Source organism: Sebastes umbrosus, chromosome 6, assembly GCF_015220745.1.
Source record: "Sebastes umbrosus isolate fSebUmb1 chromosome 6, fSebUmb1.pri, whole genome shotgun sequence".
In the NCBI taxonomy this organism is placed as follows: domain Eukaryota; kingdom Metazoa; phylum Chordata; class Actinopteri; order Perciformes; family Sebastidae; genus Sebastes; species Sebastes umbrosus.
In genome coordinates, this window is record NC_051274.1 from 22472498 (window position 1) to 22491118 (window position 18621).

General features: G+C 42.6%; 2 protein-coding genes across 3 annotated transcripts in view; one reads left to right on the forward strand and one right to left on the reverse strand.

Annotated features, from left to right (window-relative positions):
• The window catches only part of LOC119490417 (low-density lipoprotein receptor-related protein 1-like), a 99755-nt gene that overhangs the window by 58432 nt on the left and 22702 nt on the right, over nucleotides 1–18621 (forward strand). For both annotated transcript variants that reach the window (XM_037773784.1, XM_037773786.1), the window contains exons 23-44: nucleotides 64–309; nucleotides 671–868; nucleotides 2580–2784; nucleotides 2979–3143; nucleotides 4091–4335; nucleotides 5559–5690; nucleotides 7511–7738; nucleotides 7882–8056; nucleotides 8926–9020; nucleotides 9136–9285; nucleotides 9441–9581; nucleotides 9809–9937; nucleotides 10026–10157; nucleotides 10279–10413; nucleotides 10503–10632; nucleotides 10759–10885; nucleotides 11735–11886; nucleotides 12059–12183; nucleotides 12436–12810; nucleotides 17307–17496; nucleotides 17691–17895; nucleotides 17992–18184. In XM_037773784.1, the coding sequence (XP_037629712.1) occupies nucleotides 64–309; nucleotides 671–868; nucleotides 2580–2784; nucleotides 2979–3143; nucleotides 4091–4335; nucleotides 5559–5690; nucleotides 7511–7738; nucleotides 7882–8056; nucleotides 8926–9020; nucleotides 9136–9285; nucleotides 9441–9581; nucleotides 9809–9937; nucleotides 10026–10157; nucleotides 10279–10413; nucleotides 10503–10632; nucleotides 10759–10885; nucleotides 11735–11886; nucleotides 12059–12183; nucleotides 12436–12810; nucleotides 17307–17496; nucleotides 17691–17895; nucleotides 17992–18184 (3873 nt within the window). The remainder of the gene's footprint in view (nucleotides 1–63; nucleotides 310–670; nucleotides 869–2579; nucleotides 2785–2978; nucleotides 3144–4090; nucleotides 4336–5558; nucleotides 5691–7510; nucleotides 7739–7881; nucleotides 8057–8925; nucleotides 9021–9135; nucleotides 9286–9440; nucleotides 9582–9808; nucleotides 9938–10025; nucleotides 10158–10278; nucleotides 10414–10502; nucleotides 10633–10758; nucleotides 10886–11734; nucleotides 11887–12058; nucleotides 12184–12435; nucleotides 12811–17306; nucleotides 17497–17690; nucleotides 17896–17991; nucleotides 18185–18621) is intronic.
• LOC119490419 (galanin receptor type 1-like) lies at nucleotides 13757–17280 on the reverse strand. The gene has a single exon (XM_037773792.1). It carries the CDS (start codon nucleotides 15104–15106, stop codon nucleotides 14069–14071), a length of 1038 nt encoding a protein of 345 aa, XP_037629720.1. The 5' UTR covers nucleotides 15107–17280; the 3' UTR covers nucleotides 13757–14068.

The following is an 18621-nucleotide window of genomic DNA, read 5'->3' on the forward strand; positions in this document are numbered from 1 at the left end:
GAACAAATAACTCTTGTGTCTCGGATATATATTCCAACTCTTTCATCTGTTTCTTGCCTGCAGACTTGTGCTCATTGGACAACGGCGGCTGCAGCCACAACTGCAGCATCATTCCTGGGGAGGGATTCATGTGCTCGTGTCCCCTGGGCATGGAGCTGGGAGCCGACAACAAGACCTGCCAGATCCAGAGCTTCTGCGCCAAACACCTCAAGTGTAGCCAGAAGTGCGAGCAGGAGAAATCCAGCGTCAAGTGCTCCTGCTACGAGGGCTGGGAGCTGGAGGCTGACATGGAGAGCTGCAAAAGCACTGGTAAGGAAAAACAGGGAGTTGTTTTACTCCTACAAACTGAAGAATTTGACTTCTAATTGAGAGCAAAAGTATTTTTCTTGAGCTAAAAAGGCTCTACGATACTAATTCTACTGTATATATACACAGTATTTAATGCATTATGGTGTTGAAGATATGTTTTATTTCCAGTAAGTGAGCAGCAAACCTCAGTTATTCAGTTTATTTCTTTGAAAGGGAGAGATGGAGGGGGAGACTTTGCAGAGACAGCTGTGGCAGGATTTCATCCAAGACCAACAAGCGATTTTGTGAATCTGGACTTTGAGATGAGATTTACTGTGTTGAGACACTAACACTTCTATGGGTACAACTTCTTTGCCCTCAGATCCCTTCAAGCCTTTCATCATCTTCTCCAACCGCCATGAGATCAGAAGGATTGAGCTTCACAAGGGGGAGTTCAGTGTGCTGGTTCCAGGCCTGAGGAACACCATCGCCTTGGACTTCCACCTCAACCAGAGCACCCTATACTGGACTGATGTCGTAGAGGACAAGATCTACCGCGGGAAACTGTCTGATAATGGAGGTGAGGCTGCCAGTCAGATACAGCTTTCAGTAATTTTTAAGTTATGCAGAAAGAAAGACGAGGTGGTGGAATGAATAGCCCCTTAGAGCCGTCTAATTTACATAGTAATAAGTTCATTTTTCAGTGTCATCTTTTTGTAAAGTAAAATAAAAATAGTAAGGTGGATTGTTCCTTCTGAGATAGCAAATCCTATTTGTGCTTTTGACTGAGCATTTCTCCGAAATTAACTTCCGCTGAGCACTCTGTAATTTCTCAAAGCCAAATGTTTTTTAAAAAGAGTCTGTGGTCAGCAGCGGCGGTCTGTGACCCTGAATAAATGGCCAGGTCATGGTCGGCCTTTCCTGCTCCAAAACCCCAGGTCTCCTCGCCAATCAAGGTTGTGTTCCCAGCACAGCACTTAGGGGGCACACGGAAGGCTTTGTCTCTTCCTATTTGTCTCAGTACTCGATGTGCGTGACTGCAGCCAGAACACTGATGTAGCGTAGGAGGCTCAATACACTGCAGTTTCAGTTCCCAGCCCTCCAACTTCACCATTAAAACAGGACTCCTGAGCAGAGACACTGTGACCAACATAGATCAGCTCCTGCTGCTTGTTATTGAAGCCATTTCAGAAAATCTCGAAAGTTGTTGGCATACACTGTGTAGTGCACACAGCTTCACAAAGACACCCCTACCCACACACATACACACAGAAAGGCGGCCATAACTCCAGCATTCCTTTAAGCAAACTGTGAAGAAGGCCCATCATTCTCCCTCTAATTACTACTGGAAGGCCTTGTGAAGAACTTGTCTGTCGCCCTCAGCCAGCCAGAGATGATCACACATTTTGGTTTGCACTTAGTCTGCATGTTCCCGTTGTTTCTGGGAAAGATTAAAAAGAGTGGGGGATCTGATGTTGGATGTTTGTTTTCTTAGAGGTGGGGCAGTGGGGTAGGGGAGATAGCTCTGGTCGGAGCCACACTGACAGACACAGCAGCAGTGCGTACCATTCACTGACAGATTCCATTAGAGTGAAGAATCTTAAACAATTCATTGTTTGTCAGGGTTTTTATTTTCTTTTGCGATGAACCATACAGTATGTGCTGGCTGGAGATTTGTTCTCCTCGGTGAAAGTGTTATAAGCCACGCTATTATACTAAATTAGCTGAATTACAACTGCTATTTTTCTACTTAAAATTACCACTAACATTAAAGGTACAGTGTGTAGGATTTGGTGGCATCTAGCAGTGTGGTTGCAGATTGCAAACCAACTGAGTACCCCTCTGCTCACTCCTCCCTTTCCAAGACTACGATAACGTGAGCCGGGGAGAGTGCAAAACCGTGGTAACGTCGTTCACCTCGCCCATAGGCCATCCTTACCATATTAACACTACTTTAGGAGCAGCAGAAGTCAGACGACGGCTGGCGGTGCCACGATTTAGCACTCTCCGACTCACGTTACCACAGTTTCACAAACATTTCGGAGAACTACGGTGGCTTTCAGGTAACGGCTCTCTCTAGAGCCAGTGTTTGGTTTGTATGAAGGGCTCTTTCTAAGCTAATGAAAACACAATAGTCATTTGTTTCAGGTGATTATACACTATTGAAAACATAGTTATGATATATTATATTTAATTTCTGCCAATACTTGCTATTCTGTTGTCAAATGTATAAGAAATAACTAAACACCATCCTAGTTTTAAGTCCCTCTTTCTCTGTGTGTCCCATTCAGCCCTGACCAGTTTTGAGGTGGTGATCCAGTATGGACTGGCTACTCCAGAGGGCCTGGCTGTGGACTGGATAGCAGGAAACATCTACTGGGTGGAGAGCAATCTGGACCAGATAGAGGTAGCCAAACTGGATGGGACTATGAGAACCACCCTGCTGGCTGGGGAGGTGGAGCACCCAAGGGCCATTGCCCTAGACCCTCGTGATGGGTAAGAAGCACAGATCTAGCGATTCTGAAACTGGAATGACCCTTTTAGAAAATGTAAAGTTACTGGAATTTCCAAATACCTTTTAGCTTAGGATATACAGTATTTCTACTGCAATTTCTATTATGTTCTGATGTGACAATCCTCTGCACAGCTGTGAAAATCCCTTCTCACATTGATTTATTTCCTGTTGGCAGTATTCTGTTTTGGACCGACTGGGATGCCAGTCTGCCCAGGATTGAGGCAGCATCTATGAGTGGTGAAGGCAGACGCACCATCCACAGGGAAACAGGCAGTGGTGGCTGGCCCAACGGTCTCACTGTGGACTACATGGAAAGACGCATCGTCTGGATTGATGCCAGGTAGCATTTGCCACTATCAGATCAGAATCAAAACTATGTTATTGATCCCGGGGGGGAAATTGGGACGTTACAGTTGCTCTTATATAAAAGCATAAAGGAGTATGTAGAATGCAAATTATGTACATAATGCTACGATATATAACACAATATATGTAGAGTAATATAAATAAATAATAAAAAATAGGACTAAGTGATATGGAGAGAATCAAATATCACAATATTTTTGACCAAATACCTCCATCTATATTGAAACAATATTGTAAGTTTGACTTTTGGTGCTTTCATAAAATATTTACACAATGGGATTTTTGATAAATAATCATCGGTAATGTGGATATAAGGAATAAAGGCAAACAGCTAGAACAGTCTGGTAGGTTCAGAAAATTACGTCACTTTACTGTAATGCAGCCTTTAAAACCAGGAAAAGACAACACGTATGCCAAATTACAATATTATAATATCCAAAATCTATGCTGATATCTAGTCTCATATCACAATATCGATATAATATTGATATATTGCCTAGCCCTAAATAATAATAAGTAATAAGATATATAAGAAATATGTGCATCAATCATATACAATATATAACCACAGTGTAAATAAGTAAATTTAAAACTGAAGTGAGAAGTGGGATCTTTTAAATGTGTTAAACATAAATGCAAGAATAGTACACATAAGAATTAAATACAAATATTACTTGAAATGTACAGCATAAATGCAGTATTAATGCCTAGTCTCTGAATATACAGAGCGCTCGCATTGCGCTGCATCCGCCCACTCACTCATTACATCACCCCCTCGCTCAGCCTTGTTTTTGCTTGCCATTATTATTTTCTTTAATAAACATGCAGATGTGTTTTGCTTATGTAATGAGCAGCATGCATACACTTAAGTTGATGCACATATTATGTAAAATATACATCTCTGCTTTAATCCTCCTCCAGGTCCGATGCGATCTACTCCGCTATGTACGACGGCTCTGGGCTGATTGAAGTGTTGCGGGGTCACGAGTATTTGTCCCACCCCTTTGCTGTCACCATGTATGGAGGCGAGGTCTACTGGACTGACTGGAGGACTAACACTCTGGCCAAAGCCAACAAATGGACAGGACACAACGTCACCGTAGTCCAGCGCACCAACACACAGCCCTTTGACTTGCAGGTCTATCACCCATCCAGACAGCCTCAGGGTAGGTTGCACACCAGATACATAAACACTCAAAGAGAAACACACACTCACAGGGAGAGAGAGAGAGCCTCTATATCTCAGATTCACCCCTGCCTGTCAGCGTGGCTTACTGAGTTAACTCAAAGGAGAACAGTGACGAGCTCACAGTTCATTGCTGACCGCGTTGATTCACGACTCCTTCTCTCCAAAGACAGCTGACCTTTCAGAGCTGTGAGACGTGTTGTCTCCTCACACCGGCAGCAATTTGGACACCTCCCGCTGCCTCGTTGATCAAAAAGTCCCCTCACTGTTTGGCATTTCCCATCGGCTGGGAGGAAATAAAACCCTCCTCCTGGGACTTAAATGTCATGTGTTGATCTCACAGGTACACATGATTGACAAGATGACAAAAAAGATCTGCAGTTATTCTGTCACATTGAACTGTCACCTTGATGTTTAGTAGCCAATGGCTATGTGATCCCATAGGGTGTGTGGGGAGCAGAGACGCACTGGGTCCTGTAATTGGAGGCAGGAAAAGAGACATCTCACAGAATCGTTGATTGACAGCTGTAACCAATGCCCATGACAGTGATGAGGCAGCAAGCTGGGTTGACAGACGGGCTGTATACTTCCTATGTCTGTTCCTTGACCTCGATGGAAAACGTCATGAGGTCAAGGAAAGATGTGAAGAAGAATTCATAAGGATTTAGGAAAAAAAACATGGTGGCAAGAGAATCCGACTGCACTTACACTAGGCTACGTAATTATGCGACGGCGGATGCTATTGGCGTGGTGCTGCCGCAAGGAATTGTGGGGCAGCATTGTCTTCTTTCCTTTCACAAAGGATGGTCCAGTGTATCCTATGCTAAATGAGATAAGAAAGGAAGCATGGAGGCATCTTTCTTTAGCATTTAGAAAATTCAACAAGCTCTTATCATGGCTGCCACTTCTTCGGGGTCATTTCATTCAGTTAGAAACCTTCCTGAGCAATGACGGACTATTCAACCACAGTCTAAGTCTTTTTCTGCGCTCTCACTTTCCTCATTGATGAAGAGGTCCATTACACTGTTGACTGTGATACTCTGGAAATAGCTTCTCACTTTAAACTATTGGCTTCTTGTATGAATTTTATTGAGATGCTTTTTGAAACTATATACACCGCAATCTGCAGAACATAGTGCTCCCCTCTGTCTTTTTGTCTCTTTCACCACTTTTCCTCTATGACTCTTTGTTTCTTTCTTTCAGCTCCTAACCCGTGTGCCATCAGTGATGGTAAAGACCCTTGCTCCCACCTCTGTCTCATCAACTTCAACCAGACTTTCTCCTGTGCCTGCCCTCACCTCATGAAGCTCCAGCCTGACAAACGCACCTGCAAAGGTAAGGAGACATACTGTTACTCACAAACACCTACAGACTTATTCTCTTAACTTTTTTTAAAAATAAAAAAAAACACTCAGACCAAGTGTGTCCATGCAACGCTGTCATACACAATCTATGTCATCAATGAGCCAGGAACAGGCTCTTTGATTGCAGGACTCTTTTCTCACGACTGTCATGACGGCTACGGTGCACTCAGCTCCCGAATGTGACATCAACGTCATTAGCTGTCATCTCTTATGACAGAAGATCTAATTACTTGTCCTCTGTTTGTGCCACGTGGCCTTCTTCACTCTCATTTCCATTTAATTTCATATAAAAGACTGTCACAAGTGATGTGCCTGAGGTCTTCATTTATTGCGGTGGGGTTTCATGTAGGGCTGAAACGATTCCTAGAGTAACTCGATTACTAAAAATCATCGCCGCATCAATGCTTCGTTCTAGCAAAAGAACGTCATGATTGATAAGATGACAGACATCAGCGCTGCAGAGAGGAGAGAAGTGCAGCGAGACGACCCTGAATATCAATTAATCAATTTCGATTTTGAATTCAAACTAGTGTTGTCAAAAATATCGAAGTATCAATGCTGAATATTTGAAACGGTTTCATTTTCCACAGTTACACAGGTACCAGCTGCGCTTTCTGCTCTCTCTTTTCTCCAGAAGCGAGTGGACACACTGCTATTTATCTTTTAATAAAATTCTAATATTTAATGCCCTCAATGTTGTAAATTTTTCACCGTGGTATCGAATATCAATATTTTTCACGGTATTTTATCGAATTTAGAAATTCCATTAACAACACTAATGACAACACTAATTCGAACACATCATCACAGTTTAATCAGTTTAAGTTATACAGTAGTACCTTTATAAGAGTATCCCATAAGTAATTTAAAATATTTTTTTTATTTGTTTGCATTTCCGAAAATGTTTTTTTTTAATAAAACTCAGAATGTAATACGGCACTTAAATGTACTAAATAGGTTTTGACAGATAATATTATTGTATGAAATTTAAGCAATAAAAATGTTGACTTTTTTTTTTAAGGAAACCAATCAGCTGTTCATTTTAAGAGACCTGTCTTATTTTTTCTTTTGTATATTTACTATTGCTCTTTAATAATAAAGCAAAAGTATTTCTTATATTATTAATCAACAGAATAATTGGTAGAATACTTGATTACTAAAATGATCAATAGCTGCAGTCCTAGTTTTGAGGGGTAGCTATGGGCATCTGTGTGCATATGTGTCTGTCTAAATGTTAAGCATTCTACAGAGCAATCCTCATCTCAGCAGTGTAGATTTAAGGATAATTGGATTAGAGGGCGTCTGATGCATTCCCCATCAACACAGGAATTTTCAGGGAGCTGAGCAGAGTCTCAGCCAAACTGAGGTTTTCCCTGAACTCGGACATATTCACCACTTAAACTTTAAAGTTAAAGATGCATGAATTTTTGACTGAGAGGGAGTCATTTGTTATCTCCACCTCCCATCTCCCAGGAGGTAATCGAGCCTCGACAAGGGCAACATGTCACTGACTGGTCAAGTTGACCCTCTTGAGCTTCTGTGTCCTGGGATCCAGCTTACTCCACCCTTTGATCATATGGCTAGTCCATTGAGAAGAAGCCTAATCTTAAAACCGATCATGTCTAGAGTTAAGCAAGTTAGAAAATCTGCCTAACTTATTCTATATACATTTGTACTTCCTTTCTCTCTTCGCCCTTCCCATCAGTTGTAGATAACTTCCATAAAAATGCAATAGAAGTGATTCAAATCTTTGTTATTCTCAGCGCATGTTTTTTTTTTTTTCCTCCCCAGAGTCCCGCAAGTTCCTTCTATATGCTCGCCAGATCGAGATCCGGGGTGTCGACATTGACAACCCCTACTACAACTACATCATCTCCTTCACCGTGCCAGACATAGACAACGTGACGGTGGTGGACTATGACGCCGTGGAGCATCGCATCTACTGGTCAGACGTCCGAACGCAGACAATCAAGAGAGCTTTCATTAACGGCACAGGGGTGGAGACTGTTGTGTCTGCTGGTGAGAATGATTACAGGAATATTTGTCATTCACATTTTTTTAATTCTTTGTTCTGCTTTCAGTTTATAGTTAAAATTTTCTGTATGTGTCTGAAAATTAGATTAAACACTAACTTTTTCCATTGTGGTTCTAACATTTGCCAGACCTTCCTAACGCTCACGGGCTGGCAGTAGACTGGGTGTCCAGAAACCTCTTCTGGACCAGCTATGATGCAAATAAGAAGCAGATCAATGTGGCCAGACTGGATGGATCTTTCAAGAATGCCGTCATCCAGGGCTTAGACAAGCCTCACTGTCTGGTGGTGCATCCTCTACTGGGGTGAGTAATGTCTCCAGTTAGTTGAAGTGAATTCTCACTGACTAAGTGCTGACTAAGACCAAAAGGGGAGCCCACATTATGCCTATTTTAAAGTCTTTACCCTGGTTACATGTTAGTTTTTATATTGATTTAAAAATTACTTTATTAGTTTATAAGGCAATACATGGCAATGCACCAGACTACCTCTCAGAAATGCCTTTGTTTATTAACGAGGAAGGCCGCTCTGATCCTCCGGTTCTTCTCTTTTAGCTGTTCCACAAAGCAGAACAAAAACTTGTGGCGAGGCTGCTTTCAGTCATTACGCCCCAAGCCACTGGAACAGAGGATCCGAGAGGAAATATTGATATTTTTAAACGTAAACTAAAAACCCATCTATTTAGTCTGGCTTTTATGTAGTGTTTAATCATTTTTGTGGTTTTATTATTCATACTTACTCGATTATACTTTTTTTTATATATCTATTTTACTCTATTTTGTTTTATCACAATTTTACTACTTTGAGTAATTGTGGATCATTATGAATTATTTTACTATATTTTAATTTATTAACATTTTACTACTTTTACTTTTAACATCCTAAGTTTTGTCAGTCGCTTGTAAAGCACTTTGAAGTGCATTTGATTTCTTCAAAAGGTGCTATATAAATAAAGTATGATTGATTGAACGACCAAGTCTCTATTAACTGTAATGATGAAACTATTTTCCTTTTCGTAATTTACTTTACTGCCCTGGCTGCCTCTTCTCCCCTTGGCCTGCTAGTTTTTCCTCATGTGGTGTTCCTGTTGTGTCTCCTACTGTGATGCTTCTTTGGTAGAGCATTGCTCTTTTCCAGAAAATAAATGTCTCATAACATTAATATCCCTCCTCAGGAAGCTGTACTGGACTGATGGTGACAACATAAGCATGGCTAACATGGACGGTGGCAACAGCACCATACTTTTCACCGATCAAAAAGGACCAGTAGGTGAGCAGATGTACCACCTACTGTGAAATAATACTGGATCTCTACGGGGTAAAAGCACAGATTAAGCAGATTAGACATGTATGTGTATAATAGCACCATTATTCTTTCCACTTAGGCCTCTCTATTGACTATGAAAAAGAGCAACTGTACTGGATCAGCTCAGGAAACAGCACCATTAACCGCTGTCAGATGGATGGATCTAAACTGGAGATCCTGGAAGGTGTTAAAGGCAAACTTACCAAGGCTACTGCACTGGCTATTATGGGTAAGTTGAAAAAGATGATGACTTCAAATATACCCTCTCTGTTTTCTATTTTTTTTTTCCTGATCTGAAAGTTGATTGTTACATCATATTACTGCTTATATGTGAAGAAATCACTCGCTCATGTTAAATATGTAAATCAATTTCCCACACTGTAGGAGACAAGATGTGGTGGGCAGACCAGGGAACTGACCAGATAGGAACATGTGACAAGGAGGACGGGGGAAACTGGAAGGTTTTGCGAAACAACACCTCCCCTATGATGCACATGAGGATCTATGATGAGGATGTGCAGAAAGGTAAGAAATATCACTTGAATTAAAATATCACTGCTTGTGGTTTTTGTCAGCAATGAGTCAAAGAGTAACCCTACATAATTTGTAAGACTTGGAAAGCCAATTTAGATTAAAACACTTTGAGTCTCATGTTCTAAAGCGGATGTAAAATTCACCATATTAGCAAAAAACAAGAAGAAAAATATTTTTCTTTCTCTTTGGGCCTCACTGATCCTCTCCTTTTCCTTTAGCGGGTATCAACCTGTGCAGTAACAACAATGGAGACTGCTCCCAGCTGTGTCTGCCCACCTCACCAACAACCAGGGCCTGCATGTGCACTGCTGGATACAGCCTCAAGACAGGACAGCAGTCCTGTGAAGGTAAGACTTCACAGCTACAGCTAACACATACAGCAGGAATGCAGTGGGCCCTAAAAACAAACAAATGTGTTGTCCTGTCTCTGAGCAGGCATGGGCTCTTTCCTGCTTTACTCGGTTCATGAGGGAATCAGAGGAATTCCACTCGACCCGGCAGACAAATCTGACGCCTTGGTGCCAGTGTCTGGCACCTCTCTGGCCGTCGGCATCGACTTCCACGCTGGTGAGTGACACTGAGGGACATCAGTGACTAGATGGCCTCGATTGAGTGACATTTTAAAGCTGTCATTATCTCAGTGAAGTGAGTATTTATAGGATGACACAAAAGGCCTCTCCGTTTTCAGAGAATGACACCATCTACTGGGTGGACATGGGCCTGAGCACCATCAGCAGGGCTAAGAGAGATCAGACATGGAGAGAAGATGTGGTCACCAACGGCATTGGCAGGGTGGAGGGCATCACAGTCGACTGGATAGCAGGTCTAACAGATGTGAAATCTTATTTTAATTCACTTGTATATATTACACAAAGGACCACATAGCTGATTTGCATCCCTGTTCTTTTATAGGAAATATTTACTGGACTGACCAGGGCTTTGACGTGATCGAGGTGGCCAGGCTGAATGGCTCCTTCCGCTATGTAGTCATTTCCCAGGGCCTGGACAAGCCCAGAGCCATCACTGTCCATCCAGTTAAAGGGTGAGTCCGTTTAATTCTGCCTTCTGTAACACTGTTACCTTTAGGTGTTCGCAATGTAGTTTCAACCGTGCTACTATATTTCTATATTTCTTGTTAAAATAACTTTCTGTGCGTCCCTGTGTGTAGGTATCTGTTCTGGACTGAGTGGGGTCAGTACCCTCGTATTGAGCGCTCCAGGTTGGATGGCACCCACAGGTTGGTTCTGGTTAATCAGAGCATCAGTTGGCCCAATGGGATCTCCGTCGACTACGAGGTGTGGACCACAGCCGACATCATAGCACTTAAGACCTAAACACATGTCCTTATTAATGTGCTTTCCTTGCTAGTTTGAACAAATATACTGTGACTTTTTCAAAGACTGGACCATTGGCCATATGGGCTTTCATGTAATGAGAATTACCCATAATTTTTTACTGATTTATATTATGGTAGTGGTTCGTTATATGCCCTGTGATTTCATAACATTTATTGTAATATGTAATTAACTCTACTTAATGTAGCCAGGACAATTATAGTTCAAAATAGTTATGTTTAGGGATGCACTGATACCAATAACAGTATCGGGTATAGGGTATTGGGTCCGATACTGTGCTCATGATCTCGTACTGCACCCGATACCACTTCACGGCAATGGGACATTAACTGCCCAGCTGTTTTAAAAAGTCATTGTTAGAACTGTAATGGTATTACAGTAGTACTCATATACTGGTACTCGATATCCGCAAGTCCATTTATGTAAGAACTTGGTCTGAAAAAATGTGGAATTGGTGCATGCGTAGTTACGTTTATTCTCTGTAAAGTCCCCCATATAACTCTATCTGCCAGATGTATGTAGCTTTATCATATTTTTTATATAATAATTTAGTTTTAAAGATGCCACAAGTTCTAATTGTTACCCATGATGGTCACCTAAAATCACATATAAAAATCATCCAGTATTCTATATTAAGGCATTAGGTGCTGTAGCGAACAAGCTAAAGCTGATGTGTTCATGAATTAACAGAGTACCAACTGGCCAGTCTCCCTAATACCTTTTTGGTTTCGTTTAGAAAATGTGACCTCCCCTGAATAATTAACTTTTATTTCTGCTTTGTCTCTGCAGGGGGGTATGCTGTATTGGTGCGATGCCAGAACAGACAAGATTGAGCGTATCAACCTGGAGACTGGAGAGAACAGGGAGCTGGTGCTGGCTAACAACAACATGGACATGTTTGCTGTGTCTGTTTTTGAGGAATTTATCTATTGGAGCGACAGGTCAGTTCAGAGGTTAATTAATTTGATGAACCAACCATTGAACCATCTTTTTCCATTGCTCTGTTACATAGCCATACTTGTTAATGCATGACAGCTTTTGAGTCATGTGGAAGATTTCATATTGTATTGTATTGTGCTGTTAATTGACTCAGTTTTGTTGCCTCTTGTTTAGGACTCATGCCAACGGCTCCATTAAGAGAGGCAGCAAAGACAATGCTACAGATGCTGTGCAGCTCAGGACTGGCATCGGTGTACAGCTGAAAGACATTAAGGTTTTCAACAGGGCCAGACAGCAAGGTAGGGACACACACAAAACACCCTACAGACCCCCAAAAATAAGATTTTTTGCTATGAAGTCTGGCAAAAAATGTCCTCACAAGAAGAATGGGCTGCCTTGAGTTGGTTCTTTACATGTATGCAAAAACAAACCCTCAGAAACACAATGATAAAAACTTACTCCACACCCCCAGGAGTCGATGACATTGTGTTTAACAAGGCTCATTATTTATTTTAACAACACACCTCATAATCGTGTCACACTCTCCCCAGGCACCAACGTCTGCAAAGACAACAACGGCGGCTGTGAACAGCTGTGTCTTTTCCGTGGCAACGCACGTCGCACCTGCGCCTGTGCTCACGGTATGCTGGCAGAGGACAACTGCGGTTGCCGCGACTATGACGGATACCTGCTGTACTCGGAGCGTACCATTCTGAAGAGCATCCACTTGTCGGATGAGACGAACCTCAACGCGCCAATAAAACCGTTTGAGGACCCCGACCACATGAAGAATGTCATTGCTCTCAGCTATGACTATCATGGCGGCGGAGGAAAGGGGTCCAATCGTATCTTCTTCAGTGACATCCACTTTGGCAACATCCAGCAGATCAACGATGACGGCACGGACCGCAAGATTGTGGTGGACAGTAAGTAGGGAGTCATCAATCACATGTCTTTCTTTTCAACACTTCAGAAAATCTCAAACCTTTCCCTCCACTCTGCCTGTCTACATATTTCAGCTGTGTTGCCTCCTGGTACCGTTCCATTTATCCTGTCCATTAATAATTGAATGTTGTCCCTCGTCTCCTCGACACTGTAAACAGCCATCATCATGCATTTTGACAACACAAGCACCCAGGAGGATCCACTGTATGTACACACAGCTGCAGCTTCTCAACTAGAGGAGATTGACATCACTTAGGGCTATCACTTGAAGGAAGACACACACACACACACACACACACACACACACTCTCACTCGTGCTCTTGGCTTGTTTCAACACTGAAGTGTCTTTTAAATCCCACTCTCTTTAAATGATTCAAGAGAAGGTTGTTGAACTCCATCCAGAAAAACATTACTTTTAAAAGCCCTGGACCCAAAGATGTTCTTAGCAAGCAGTATTCAAAACATGAATTCTGAATAGGAAAGGCAGGAAAACAAGTAAAGTACATGGGGTTAGTGTGTTTATTCATGCTTTTTTGAACAGATTTTGAAAATGATGGCTAGTTTTTCCACTTTTGTTTTTCATCCACCAACACCTTCATCCACCAGGAATAAACCTTGACATGGCAGTCTTGCATTGCCCTGAACTGTTTATTTCACTACAATAACCCACTAGCTGTACATTATCGCGCTTATTACACAGCTACTGACTTGTCAAATCAATAATTTGACTCAAAAACGGTCCACCAGAGTCTGACATCAGAACTGCACCCGTCGCGACAGTCTGTTATACATTGCTAACCCGTCATAGAGGAGTAAAGAAACCAGAAAATTATTCACATTTAAGAAGCTGGAATCAGAGAATTTAGTCTTTTTTTTTCTTCAAAAATTACTCAAACCAATTAATCAATTATCAAAATAGTTGGCGATTCATTTAATAGTTGACAACTAATCGATTAATCGTTGCAGCTCTATATATGATCATATTGTGTCACTGTTTTACTACATTCTGCTGTCCAAATTAACACATTTCTAGTTCTCAAATTAAAAAATCTAAGTTTTTAACAGATTTAATACAAAACAATGGAATGAAGTTCATTGCATTTAACATCACTTTGAGTATTGCATATGCAATCTTTCATTACATTCCCATACAGTGATATGTGAATAGATATAGATATAGATATAGTAAAGTATGAATTGAGTGATGAGGTAGCAGTGTTTTCTTTCTGGCCACAGGGTCAGTTTTGGCCTCTTTCTGAGGTTGTGTCCAGCTCAAAGGGCTGCACCATGTCCCTGCCCATCACATTAGGGCAACCAGTCAGACAGCTTTTGCACCAAGCCCAGCGCTCTCTCCCCAGCTCTAGTAAGTCTCGTCTAAACTTCTGAGACATAAACACATATAGTACAGGGTTTACCACTGCTGCCGAGGATGCCAACAGTCTGGCCAGGATGGCAATGGCGTTGTAGCCAGGTGAGCCTATTATGGTTCCTCCAATGAAGGAGAACATGAGGCCGTAAGAGGGCAGCCAGAGGAAAGTGAAGACCACGACCAGGAGAGCTGAAGTGTGAGTGACCTGGCTCTGGTAGCGCTCCAGCTGGGGAGCGTTCCCCAGCAGCCGTGCATGACGAAGAAAACAGTAGATCTTGGCATACATCAGTACAATGATGCCCAGCGGTAGAGCGAAGCCGACCAGAAAGAGGGCAATGCTGTAGACCAGCTGGCTGAAGTCGGACAGGAAGGCAAAACAGTACATGGCGCTGGAGGCGGTGACTGTGCGGACGGCAAACTGCGGCGCTGCCAAGGCAGAAGCAGGGACCCAGAGCAGAGCTACTGTCAGCTTAATGCGCCGGTGCATTCTCGAACGGTACGCCCAGGTGGGGTGTACCACTGTAAGATAACGTGTCACAGCCAAAGCTGCCAGGGTGAAGACTGAAGCAGCTGAGCACGCCACTCCCAGGAAGCTGATGGCCTTGCACAGGAAGCTGCCGAAAGGCCAGAAGCCCAGGGTGATGGCGGAGGTGTGGAAGGGCAGGCAGAACAGCAGCAGCAGGTCAGCAGCACTCAGAGCCAGCAGCAGGGTGTCCGTACCATGCGGGGGTTGACTTCCTTTCCTCCTCCTGCCAGTGAGAATGGTGATGACCAGGGATTGACCCACCAGGCCAGTCACCAGAATGAGTCCATCCAGGATGGGAACAAGGGCCTTAATCAAAGCCTCATCTGCCTTGTTCATTTGGCCAAGGCGACTAGTGTTTACTTGCTGCCCCAAAGTCTCCATGCCGTCACAATAAAAGTCTAATCGAGTACTTAATCTAATGGCCTGTTAATGTTAAGCATCAGAGCAGCATGTTCACGCAGTGTCTGGGTGATGCATCTGTTGGCTCCAGTTCATGTCTTAAATTGTATTAATTACAGGTATGACCACAGTCCATTAAGACCGCTAGTACTCTTATAATGATAGTGCGTTCTTAGCTGCTAAACTAATTGCTGACTTCTTCACTGACATTTGTAATCTGTCTACTTGCAGAAAGAGTATATTCCAGTTTATTTTTAGTTTGTGTGTGGCCAGAGATAATCAAGTGGTTAAGTCTTCCTGCTCTGGTTGAATTTGTCTCTCCCACTGTGTCACCTTCACTGTTTTTTCCATCTATTTGAAGAAATTCTAACTACTTAAAAATAACTGGATAGGTAAGAAAAAAAAAAATCAAACGATATTCTCTTGGGTTAAAATGTTGTGCTGTTATCCAGTTTGACTCAGAAAAAAAATGATCGACATGACCTTAAAGAGCAGTCCTTGCACACTGGCTTTTCCTTGGCTCCATCAGCATGTCCTCCATAATCCGAGGAAAAGGAGGATAGGAAAACCGGAGAGATGTCAGTGCAGCAGTTACTCTATGGCTGTATTGATTTCTCGAAACCAGGCAACAGTGGACAAATTCATCCGAGCGGCTGCTAACAGACATTCCACTTTAAAAGCAGTCAATGCTACTTGATGCTAAGTGGTCACCGCGGCAGGAGGCGTCTTGTCCATTTAGGAGCTCCCCAGAGACGTCACCAGCAGAAGAGTACTGTACGAATCACATGACCTTCAATCGTTGGAGGAAGAAATAAGTAATGAACGATCTTAAGATGAACAGTAACAAAACATGAGTTATTCTCAGGTGGATCACTACTCTACTCCTGTGATAGTCAGAGAGACTCTGTTCTGAGTGGCTATAGTCTTCCCAACAGGTCTCCACTACTGTTTGCACAGTAACCAGGGGCTGAGCTGATCTAGGCAAGGGGAGGGGAGACTGTGCTGTTTCTCATTACATAATACTGGCTTAAACTTACTTTATTTAGCTATGTTTAGTGTGTGAACTTCCCTTAACTCCAGCAATTAGCTGCCCAAGTACACCTTTTTCTCATTTCTGTTTTTTACAGCCTGATCGCTGAGGGTGTGATTTTGTTCGCATGACTCTGTATTTGACCCTAAACTGGTCTTTTAGTTGCATTTAGTTTGGTTAACAAGGTATTCAGCCTTAAAATTGTCCTGCATTAAGGTTGATTATGGCACTTTCTCTTTCATTTGAGACACCTATTAAAGGGCAATTTTTGACTTTCAGCCGAGAGCAAACAGTTGCGTGCGGTGTTCAGGTTTTTATTGTTGGGAGTAAGTGGTCATAAATGTGGTTGCTAGTGTGACCAAGAACAGATGGATGCACACCTAGGAGCCTGTGAGGCTGCAGTACAATGCCCTTTTCCACGATGTTGTGTGTCATGTAGGCCCCACAGTTAAAAAATATTACTTCTACTGTATGTGCTATGAGTGGGGGACAAAAGGACGATGGCTATCAAGAGCAGCTTCTTCATCTTTGCCGCTCACGACTGACTTCTTCACCCTGGTCTATGTCCCTAAAGTGACTCAAGCTGTTCCAGTGGCAGTTTTCTTCCCCAGAACAAGAAGTCACCATGAATGAGAGTATCCACAGGGATCTGTATTTGTATGTGCAGGCAGCCAGCCATGAAATGACAGGATGATGCAGACTCTTTAAACTCCCTCCAGGAACAGCAGGCGTGGCATATATTCTGCTCTGTGTGGTACCGCTTCCATTTCACTTTTTCCTTTTCACTTTTCTATTTAACCTTCTCGCTCACAGTGTTTCACCATTCATGAACTGATGTGGGAAGATTGGGATAACATTAGAAGCATTTACCACTGCCTCTTTAAGGAAGTCTCACAGAGTTAACCATGGGGGCAACCTGTTAAACTATGACAGTGATTAATGATTTGTTGAACTCTCGCTGAGGGTACTCATTAAAGCTCCCCCTGAGAGTCGATATTTTTTATAGGGAAATAAAAAGAGTTTGTTCTTCTCAAGCTTTTTGCTTCTTACAGCTTTGGCTGGACGACAACAAAAGAACTATTGTCCGAAAACCTATCGGCATGGGTCCAAAATATTTACATAGGGCCAACTTTTTCCTTCTCTGCTCCACAGATGTAGGGTCAGTTGAGGGCCTGGCATACCACCGTGGTTGGGATACACTCTACTGGACCAGTTACACAACCTCCACCATCACTCGCCACACTGTGGACCAGAGCCGCTCTGTGGCCTATAACCGCAACACTGTGGTCACTATGTCTGGAGAAGACCACCCCAGAGCCTTTGTGCTGGACGAGTGTCAAGAGTGAGTCTTTAATATTGAAACTTGGAGCTCTGTGCTGTATCAGGACACGGTTCCAATACTGTTTCTTTTTTTTTCTTTCTTTTGAACAGTAGATTTATTTTAGTTCAGTCAACCGTGACTTTTATACCAAGACATTTTAGGAGCTCCCACTGCACATTATTATGCTTATTATCCTGTCTTTGCTCCCACTACAGTCTCATGTTCTGGACCAACTGGAATGAGCAGGCTCCAAGCATCATGAGGGCCTCTCTGAATGGAGCCAACGTGCTCGCCATCATCGGCAGTGACATTAAAACTCCCAACGGCCTGGCCATAGATCACCGGGCTGAGAAACTCTACTTCTCTGACGCCACGCTGGACAAGATTGAACGCTGCGAATATGATGGAAGCAGCCGTTACGTAAGACAGCCCTTTAATTTTTCCTTTGGCTACATCGAGACGTTGACTTACACTTCAGTGTTCGGTGAAATGATGCCTGTATTTTTTCTGCTTTAGGTCTTGTTGAAGAATGAGCCTGTGCATCCGTTCGGCCTGGCTGTGTACGGAGACTACATCTTCTGGACTGACTGGGTGAGGAGGGCCGTCCTTAGGGCTGACAAATACACAGGAGGAGACATGAAAGTGCTACGTGCTGACATCCCTCAGCAGCCAATGGGCATCGTTGCTGTGGCTAATGACTCCAACAGCTGTAAGTATTATTAAGTCCATTTTTTATTATCCATGCTAGTGGCGTGGCTTTAGGGATGTCAGTCTGTTGGTCAATCTGCCAGTCCACCACTTTGGTTCAGACTGAAACGTATTGAATGGATTGAATGGATTGCCATGAAATTTGGCACAGAAATCCATATCCCACTCAGCAGTGCCTGAATTGGACCAAAAAAGGTGCCCCAGTACCCTAATTCAGCAGTTACATGACATGATCATCACATGTCGCTTGGATATATTTGTATTTATACGTACATACGTAATATATCCTACTTAAAATAGTTTTGTATGCATTTCATTACATACATTAGGCCTACATACAACATACATCTCCACAGATTTGGTTAATAAAAGCTTTTTATATAGCTATTGATACAAATCAAATTGTACAGAAATATAATATTTCAACGTAAAATATGA